The sequence below is a fragment of the Rosa chinensis genome, chromosome 4 (assembly GCF_002994745.2).
Source record: "Rosa chinensis cultivar Old Blush chromosome 4, RchiOBHm-V2, whole genome shotgun sequence".
Lineage (NCBI taxonomy): Eukaryota > Viridiplantae > Streptophyta > Magnoliopsida > Rosales > Rosaceae > Rosa > Rosa chinensis.
The window spans coordinates 6,280,640-6,290,618 of NC_037091.1; the positions used below are offsets into that span (position 1 = coordinate 6,280,640).

At 37.6% G+C, this 9,979-nt stretch overlaps 3 protein-coding genes across 8 annotated transcripts; 2 read left to right on the forward strand and 1 right to left on the reverse strand.

Moving 5' to 3' along the window:
- Positions 1–2,488: 2,488 nt before the first annotated feature.
- LOC112196070 lies at positions 2,489–3,184 on the forward strand. Its single transcript, XM_040518622.1, has 2 exons — positions 2,489–2,679; positions 3,049–3,184. Exons 1-2 carry the CDS (start codon positions 2,489–2,491, stop codon positions 3,182–3,184), a joined length of 327 nt encoding a protein of 108 aa, XP_040374556.1.
- A 1,492-nt stretch (positions 3,185–4,676) lies between these two features.
- Positions 4,677–5,825, forward strand: LOC112198685 (probable prefoldin subunit 5). Its single transcript, XM_024339816.2, has 2 exons — positions 4,677–5,039; positions 5,483–5,825. The coding sequence occupies exons 1-2, from the start codon at positions 4,677–4,679 to the stop codon at positions 5,564–5,566; spliced, it is 447 nt and encodes a 148-aa protein (XP_024195584.1). The 3' UTR covers positions 5,567–5,825.
- A 479-nt stretch (positions 5,826–6,304) lies between these two features.
- Positions 6,305–8,454, reverse strand: LOC121052467. Of its 6 annotated transcripts, none has more exons than XR_005809167.1 (4): positions 8,247–8,454; positions 8,092–8,167; positions 7,582–7,634; positions 6,305–6,486 (listed from the first exon to the last, which is right to left on the reverse strand). XR_005809167.1 is itself a non-coding variant. In XM_040517584.1 (4 exons), the coding sequence occupies exons 1-4, from the start codon at positions 8,396–8,398 to the stop codon at positions 6,414–6,416; spliced, it is 306 nt and encodes a 101-aa protein (XP_040373518.1). In that variant the 5' UTR covers positions 8,399–8,454; the 3' UTR covers positions 6,305–6,413. The 6 variants fall into 6 exon arrangements, 3 of the variants coding, with proteins under 3 accessions (XP_040373518.1, XP_040373519.1, XP_040373517.1); XR_005809165.1 differs by having other exon boundaries at positions 7,567–7,634; XM_040517584.1 differs by having other exon boundaries at positions 7,567–7,634; positions 8,092–8,144; positions 8,287–8,454.
- Positions 8,455–9,979: the final 1,525 nt, after the last annotated feature.

Sequence of the window (9,979 nt, forward strand, 5' to 3'; positions counted from 1 at the left end):
ATTTCTTGTTCTAGTAGTTACAATTTCTTTTATCTTTTACTGAAAAAGCATTGTTAATTGGATTCTGGTGCTTGTATGCCAATATATAAAGCTTTTGATTATGGTTCTTAGTTTGGCGATTAGACAGTGACATGGTTAGTGACTTGGCCAATAACTTTGCTAATGACTTGAGGTTAACAGTGACTTGGTCAGTGACATGCAATGTGATTTGACCAATGATAGTGATTTGGTCAATTTAGAGAATACCTAAAATTTAAATTGCTACAAAAGATCTATAAAAATGATGTTTCATTAAAGAAAACTAAACATAACAGTGATACCATAAAAAGATACAAAAAACTAATTAATTAGAGTTTAAAATTAGCCAGTGACTTGCATCTTAAGCCATAAACAAATTTCTAAAATTTCTTTTATCCTTGCTGCTCTTCTTCACAACTTTTTTCTTCTTGGTTGGAACTTCTACTTCTTCTCTATAATCTTCTTCTTCACTTTCTTCTCTTTGTCTTCTTTTACCCGGCCCATGTGTCTTGTTTGTATATCCTATACACAATTGTAAAAATGAGAAGATCATCAGTGACTTTAACAATTATATGATCAGTGACGTGTTTATGACTATGATATGGCCAAACCAGTAACTTGAGATTAACAATGATTTGGCCAGTGACCTCACTAACTAGGGACTTGACCTGGCCAATGACGTGTATAGCAATGACTTGGTCAGTGACATACAATGTGATCTGTCCAGTGACATGGATATAACAGTGACTTGGCAAGTGATATGTGATTAACAGTGACTTTGACAGTTACATAATCGATCACATGGTCATGAGTCATGACATGGCCAGTAACTTGGCTAGTGACTTGAGGTTAACAGTGACTTGGTCAGTGACATCACTAACCAGAAGTGACCTGCAAAAACAAATACAACATTAAATATCATTGAAGGCAACAAAACCCAATCCAAGACAAGGGGGGCTGGGGGAGCCTCCTCCACCATGGGGGGCCTCTTTCACAACAACCAGCCAGCATTTCACAATTACATTCACAATCAGACCTATTATCACATTAAAATCAGACCTAAACCTTAATATCACATTAATCAGGCCTATTATCACATACACAATCACAATTACATTCACAAACCATAAAATCAAAATCACCACACACCAACACTTTTAGCATTGAATACCAATCTCTAACTATAACATGTTCAAAATGTTACAAGGAAATCAAAATTTAAACGCACAGACAAGTCTAAATGCAAGATGTTTAAAAGCTTGAGCAACAGAACAGATTACACTACACCAAAAATGTTAACACACAACACTTTTTGCACAACGAAAAAAAAAATGCGTTGTGTGATGAAGAAAAGTTAATCACACAACATGTTTACTAAACTAAAGTTGTATAAGGAGGTTAAAATTCTGAATTTTTTTTTAGAAGGTCATTGCACAACGGTTACAAGAATAATCCATTGTGTGAATCATAAAAAAATAGCGGCAGATTTCCCTCCTAGATCGACTCAAATTTGGCTCCAAATTGATATTCTAAAGTACAACAGAATAGTTATATCTGTTGTATGAGTGTAGCTTGCAAAATATCATACAACTGTTTTTTTACTTTCTGTTGTCTGATAAAGGAAGATATATTGGGAAAGTTTGGATGTGTGTAGATTTGCCTCAAAATGGCACTATTCCCTCCAACATTTCCCTGCATTCTCTCCCCCAAAATTCGATTCCCTCTCAGCAGGCAACAAGAGGCGGCAAAACTGAAAATTTTTAAGTGGCATTCAGACAACAGATATGTGGAAAACCATGGTCTGATGCCTGCATGATGAAATTAATGGCTTATGTGGCCATGTGTCCTAGCGCTAGACAACTACACAATAGCATCGATCTATTCAGACCAAACTATTAGAACACTTCAGAAAAAATCCATTCAGACCAAACTAATGCCCACAGCTAAACCCGACACGACATTCACTCCACAAAACCCCACAGCTGACCCCAACTCACCCCGACTCTCTCTCTGACTCCCTCGCTGTTCGACTCTCACTCTGACTCACTCCACAGCTGCCCCGACTCACTCCACAATCCTAAACCCTAAATCCACCGCCTCCGAAGCGAAGCCTTCGAAGCCCTAAATGGGAGATTTCCCTTCGAAGCCCTAAAGGAGATTTCTTTGTGAATCCGTGGATTCACATCGGAGCAGCCTTAGACTTGGATTCACACAGGAGCCCTAAACAATTTCGTCATCTCGAACTTCAATTCACGCCTTTGATTCGATTTGTCTCGAACTTGGTAAGTTCTCGTCATCTCCTTTACTGTTTTGATTCAATTTTGATTTGGATTTGTCAACTTTCGCTCTTCGTTACTGTTTCAATTCACTGAGATGCAAAATTTAGGGTTCTGATATTCATAAGCAGATCTTAAAATTGTGCAATCTAGTCACTGGAGTTTAACAGAGACTCGGATCTCCATCTCCGACCATGGATTCCGAGCCTTTCGAGAGAGAAAAGAACGTGACTTTTCTGGGGATGATGTACCAGCTCCTCCCACACCAATCCGAAAAAGCTTCATCATCTTCTTCTTCTTCTTCCTTTGAAGGTCCTCGTTCTACTGAGGGCCTCTCTGCCGCTTTGTCTAATCAGTCTCGTATTATAGTCGCCAGACCTGTTAGGTACAGACCCATCTAGCTCTACCCTTTTAAAGTTTATAAATTTCTGATTGTATGTGTGAATTGGGTTACTTTGGTGTGAAACTCGTGAAATATTTGATCAATTTATGCAGTAGGTCCATAATGCCTTGTCTTTAACTAACAATTATGCTACCAAAGTTTGGTTCTTTAATCGCTTTTTCGCAAATTGATTCTGGGTTTTGCTATTGAGCTTCCCAAACTTGTTTTGGCTTGTGTTTAAGTAGAGTTGTTCACGTATTGGTGAGGCTTGAATTAGTATATGAACTTGTGTTATGGTTAAGTGAACTTCAATAGTTGGATTGAATTTCTGCAATTGGACTGAATTGGTAAATTTTTTATGTTTGCTTGCAGAGGAGTGGTGTCCCTGTGGACATGCTCAAAGTTCTGTGCAATTGCCTTTGTTGCTGGGATCATTGTTGGCTATACCCTGAAGCGACGCGTTAAACGCTGGGCTAACAAGCTTCTCAAGAGGATCAAAGACGATTGATTGCACCTAGGTTGAGTTAAGTTATCGCATTCAATAGATTGTCGTCAATAGATGAGTGATTCTCTAACATTAGTTGTGTAAAGGGTGCATTTTTGAGGAGTTTTCAGCTTCTGTGGTGACAAATGCATCTCACCTTATCAACAGATATTGTTATCCTTTTTAAACTACTATGGTAAAGTTTTAGAGAACAGTATAGGCTATCCTTTTTATCCTTTTTAAACTACTATGAGAGATCTTTAGTCTCTCAGTCAATGAAGTTGCGGATTCTTCAATGTTGGATTTTTCAAATCTGATTGAAATCTTGTGTTTGTTTTGCAGTTTTTTGTTGGTGGAAACTGGAAGTGTGTAAGTATTTTTTTATTATTTTTTTTATGCAACAATGTCTCTCTTTCTGCATTACCTATAGTATATAGTTGTTTTATCTGCTCAGAATTTTTGTGCTTTAGGTTTTGATTGGGTTTATTATTTGATTATGATATATGTGATTGGCTTTACATTCTCTGTTTTAGATACTCAGAATAGTATCTTTCAAAAATATTCCACTTTTCGATTAATTTTTTTGTTTAGTATAAAAGCTGTCTGATTTAGTTTCACAAAAGCAAGTTTACGTTCTGTGATTTTTGCCTTGGTAATTAATTTAGTGGAATTTTAATGGTACGTACTGAACAAGTAGATATTTCAAAACATAGTCGATAACAGTCTCGTTTAAAGAAACACACTGTGAGAACCTGACCTTATGAAATGAAATGATTTCCATGCCTAGTGTAGGTAGTTATTTGTTTCCTAATTGTTGAGAGAGTCAGTAATAGTCAATTTGTTGCACTTACAGAAAAAATTATTATGTATATGTTTATATTTAGGACGTATTCCCACCTTGTGACACACCTTTACCATGGTGCTCGCCTGATTTTGTTTCAAGTTATCATGCATTTTTTATGTGCATTTTTCTTATTCATTTTGCAGAATTTGTAACTTGTATTCAACCCTTTTAATATGGTTTCATTTGTTCAGATCCTTTTGTCCCTGCTGATTCATCTAGAATGGCACAAAAGACTCAATCAACAAGCTAGTGTTAGACTTAAACAATGCAAAATTGGAACCTGATGTTGGTGAGCTTATTTGTTTGAACTTTAATATAAGCCTGATTCAATTTTCAGTAGATTTACTAGACTGCACTAGTAATTTTGTCACTGGCCATCTGGATCGGAATATAACTAAAATTGAATCCGAAAAATAAGTTTGGTAAAATGTACAAGTTTGATAAAATTGTAACCAAGTAAGACGCTTTTAATTTATAATATGTGTTCCAAAAATATTAATATGGTTTTGAATTTAACATAACTTTCCTGGAGATTTACATTTGTTGATTTCTTTTACATTCATACATGATATTCCAGCCATCTGCATTCATCTACCTTTTCATTTGGGCTTTTACTAAAATCTATTCTTGTTTGTGCTAGTATCTTATGTGCATGTTGAAGATCGACTGAAGATGGCGATGAGCGTGAGAGGAGAGATGGAGAAGCTGAGCATGGAGCAGTTGAAGGCAGTGAAAGAGCAAACTGATCTGGAGGTCAATCTTCTCCAGGACTCTCTCAACAACATCCTCACCGCCACCACCCGCCTGGAGCTCACCTCCTCCGCCCTCCACGACCTCTCCCTCCGACCCACCGGCAAAAAGATGCTCGTCCCTCTTACCGCCTCCCTTTACGTCCCCGGAACTCTCCAGGACCCCGACCAGGTCCTCGTCGACGTCGGCACCGGCTACTTCATCGAGAAGAACATGCCTCAAGCCAAAGACTACTGCGACCGCAAGATCAATCTCCTCAAGTCCAATTTCGAACAACTCGTTGAGGTCAAAGTTCTCCTCTTTGTGAATCTATTTCAATATTTCTTACGTTTAGGTTTGGTGATTAGTCTTCCTTCTTTCTTGCTCATATACGAGACCTGAAATTGAAAACCTCCTTATGCATAATATGTTTCTTGTTTGCTACTCGTAATGCCAATTTCATATCTCAGCTACTTTGCTATTACCTTCAAAAATTCATTGTTTTGCTGCTCTGTGGCAGCCGCAATTGAGTAGTGTTTCTGTGACCATTGATCCAGAGTTTAGGAGATTGCTGATTGCTGTAATGTTTTCTTTGTATGTTTTAATCAAAGGGGGGACAAAAATGCTCCTCTTGACTCTAATGCATACCTTAAATTGCTTTAAAGTAGGGCTACTCTTTCTTTGCTTATTAGTTCTTCCTTTTTTGTTGTTGTTTTCTTCTAATTACGAAATTGTAAATTGATATGCAGGTTGCTTCTAAGAAGAAAAGCATATCTGATGAAGCTGGGTTACTTTTGCAAGCAAAACTGAAGCAGATGGCTCCTACAGCATAGTAGGAGACAAGGACTTTTAATATGTGTGTTGTGGTATTCAAGTTAAGATCATGGTGAATTACTGGTGACTTAGGAGTAGATTATGCTTGTTTTGATATAGAATTCAAACATCATGTTAGAGTTGTGGTTTGCACGCTTGAACTGGTGCGGTTTTGTTCCCTTACAAATGGGATTAATTCTCTTCTGCTCTTTAAAGACTCGTGTTGTGGTGTATCATTGCAGAACTACTTACAATTTACAATTTGCTTTTTCCAGCTTCAAATGTTGTGTGGTGTATCATTTGATGAACTACTGTTCATTTGGTAAATGGACCAAATGAATGCACAATTTAATTTAGGAATGGGATGTTCAAATGATCAGACAACAGAATAGATATAATGGCGACTGCACGAATGGCCAAAATTGGGGCAAATACACTGCAATCATTCATATCACACATCGGTTTTTAACAAATTAGTGTCTTCTAATTTATACTCACACAACAGAAGCAATTGAACTCTGTTGTCCCAAAAGTTAATCAGACAACAGATATAGTCCAAGAACTGAAGTTTGAAGAGCAATTAGACAACACACAAAATAAAAATATGTTGTCTGACAAGCTTAACATACAACAGCTTGAAAACAAGCACTGTTGTCTGAAGACGCCCCTCAATTACTGCCGAGCCATCTGCCGAGCTATCACACAACAGTTATAACACATACCTGTTGTCTGTGTGTTTATCACACAACTGTGTTCCACCGTTGTCTAATTTTTCATCAGACAACGGCTCACTCTACAACGGTGGGTCTTCAAATCACACAACGGTTTTCTGCCGTTGTCTGATAACAAAATTGGTGTAGTGATTACTTACTGATCTTTGTCTTTCTTCATGGACATGAGCTTGGGTTGTGCACTTGGATCTGGAAGTTCGTTCCGGAATCTACAAAGAGCATAAATTTATATTAGAATCGTACTGTAAAATGTAAACAATTGACAGACAGAGAGATGCACAAAAATTATTTCCAACTAAGCATGTTCAGCCATCTAGAATATATTCCTGTGAAATGGCATTGCATAACAATAAACAGAAGAGGGTGGAAGCAAAGAGGTCGGTGTGTTGTCCGCCTATTAACAGATGCAGCATGCCATCACTAATTTTAGATTAATTAGTACAACAATTTATATTATTCGAAAGATTTGCACATTTAAATCATTACTAAGCACGAGGAACTCCTTATAAGGACTAGTTCAGATTCTAGTATTGAGATCCAAAAGCAACTAAACTAGCACTTTATTCGGGGAAAAAAAAAAATTCGGGAGTAGGTCAAATAATCTATAGCCAAGCTAACACCCCCCACACACCTGCAGCCACATCCAGCATGTGGGTATACAAACAGAAGACGCGTCTGTTACCAAGTAAATAGGGAATGAGAGGTTGCTAAGACCTCTACGAGTCACAACTCACATATGGCAAAGCTAAGATTACCATATATTTTCTAAGACTTTCTGCAAATACCTGCCACCTGCACTTCTTCACATATAAATTGCAAAATTATATGGGTTGTTGGTCCGGATATTTTCCCAAACACAAAAACTACAAACTATATAAGTGTTTGATCCAAGTTTTGAATGAATAGAAGTATATCAGATATATTCCTAACCTATGTGCTAATACACCCCTTCCCTTGAATTCTCTACTCCCAGACAACCAAAACTTAGAAATTATCATATAAAATTATTGCAGTATCAAGAAGGTTTCAAACTCAGTTTTAATTGGAAACATGAAAACATTATGTTCAAACAAAACTGAGCAATTGCTATTCAAACAAGGAGAAGTAATTGACAACATTCACAATCAGACCTAAACCCTATAATCACATTCACAATCAAACCTATTATCACATACACAATCAGACCTAAACCCTACTATCACATTCACAACCAGACATTATCACATACACAATCAGAACTATTATAGTATTATCACATTAACATCAGACCTGGTCATAGCAACAGTTACCTTGGCAGAACCCACCTCCTTCTGGGTCTCTCCTTCAGAGGAGGAAGAGGAATTTTTCCAGATCCATCCTGAAAGGAATGGACAAGTTAGATTTACCATGTTTCAGGCTTATGAATCATAGAGCATATTAAGTGAGAGAGTGAGAGAGTGAGAGAGAGGGAAATAAAAGGAGGAGGCATTTTGATCTAAACAGATGGTTTTTGGCCTCATGCACAGGGTTAACACCACTCATGAATGACCTTTCTCATAATTAGAAGGCCATGAACCGCAAAACAAACTTTCCATATGGCTCAGCTGCAATATTAAACAGGAAACTAATAGGGCACTTTTCACTATACAGAACTGAAGGAATCAAAAACCTAATCAATTTAGCAAAACTTACAATAATACAATGCAAACCACACAAGCGAAACAGCCATTACAATAATCTAAAATCGAAAAGCCAAAATTCGAAAACAATCAATGATTCATTTCATTGATTACTTATGGAGTTTATATGTGGTTTACTTTAATAAAGAAACTTACCATATCAACTGGTGCATATCCACTGCAATTGGTTGATGAACAGCCGGAACAACCTCAGGATTCCCAACAGCAACAGCTATCAGCGTTTATATGTTATTTTGAAAAATGGTTACATTACATACTGGGCGCAATTCTTAACCAGAAAATAGACTTACCCCAGCAAGTGCATGAATCCTGCACTGGCTCATGAATTACCCCAGCAAGTGCATGAATCCTGCACTGGCTCATGAACAGCCGGAACAACCTCAGGATTCCCAACAGCAATCCCGTGAACATTGGCCTTCGAACAATGCAAATGGCAAAGCATTACACTGATGCTTTGCGAATGAGCATTTGGGCTGGTCTCATAATTGATCGATTGCAAACGACATGTGGTTGGGGTTGGGCTTCGCGATTGAACATTTGGGCTGGTCTCATTTATGATCGATTGCAACTCGGCATGTGGTTGGGGTTGGGCTTTGCGATCAAGCATTTGACTGGTCTCATTTCTATTACTGGTATTTGGTACAGAAATCTACCTATAAATACTTACAAGCCCTAAAATATTGCCTCTAAATCTCATCGCTCATCTCACAAATTTTGCCTCCAACTTTCAAGATGATTCACAATCATCTCACAAACCCTAGCCTCCCGGTAATTCACCGTAAGTTTTTTGTTGCTTACTTTTCTTTAATTTGATTCTATTTATTTATGATTTTCCATTGGCTGAAACTGGATCTGGATCTAATAGATGGAACCTCGTCGTCACTCAGTTCGCCAAGGCCGTGGTGGAAACACCCCTCGCCCAAACTCTAGCCGCGGTAGTGATCACAACGGTCCTCTCCATAGAAGGCCCAAGGAAGATCGGACACGGTCAAGCGATGGTCCAAGTGATGATGGTGGCGGATTTGCTCTATCTGTACGACAGCTGACTTGGGTTCTATTGGGTTTGTCTCGGTAAGCCCCACTGGCAGTTAAGACTAGGAAACAGATCCAAATGATTGTGACACAAATCAATACTGAAAATGACATAATGAATAATTTCATTTAGAAAAAGAAATGAGTGCCAAATACATAGTAATTTTAAGTTACTTACTTGAGAAAACCCAATGACCAACAACAGCATTGGAATTCCAATTTCCACACACTTCCCCAACTGAAAAGATGGAAACTTTTTGCTCAAGTAGTTTCTAAAATGAATGAATAGACAGATTGGAAAAGTGGAATATCAGCTCGCTATCATTGATATGGTAGAAAAAAATGAGTGCAATGAAGTATCCTTATTTATAGAGTCCACATGGTTCAGTTCTCACCAGGTTCTAATGTTCATGGTTAAAATAAAAACATTACTCACAGATTTAGATATAAATCAAAAGTTCACTGATGGAATGGAAAGAAGATTAGAAAATATGAAATATTCGATATTGAAAATTCACAAAGAGGGGTATATCTTATGCAATGATGAAGGAATATAAATACTGAAACCCTCAAAGTGGTCCTCTTCTAGTTAATTCCCAGAACTCTATACCATTATGGAATAGAATAAATGCATGAAAGCGCTGTGATTTTTTAGAAGATAAAAATGATGTCTTTAAGGCCACATGGCGGGGAAGTGCTTCAGGTTCAACCCAATGGAAATGAAAAGTTGCTTCTTCTAGAAAGATTTACCTCTGGAAATCCTCGTTCAAAGAATCCTAAGCCAACTAATCCAACTACGGGTGCCATACCAAGTGGACTGAAAAAACCTGCAGGAAAAACCCATCTGATGCTCCATCAATCATCATAAAATAAAAGCATAAAATTGGCTGTAACCCAGAAAGATTTGTATGCTTGAAGCTACAATTAGAGCTCCTTGGATAGCACGCATTGCTTGTATAAATCTCTGCAGACCAATGACATGGGAAGATCT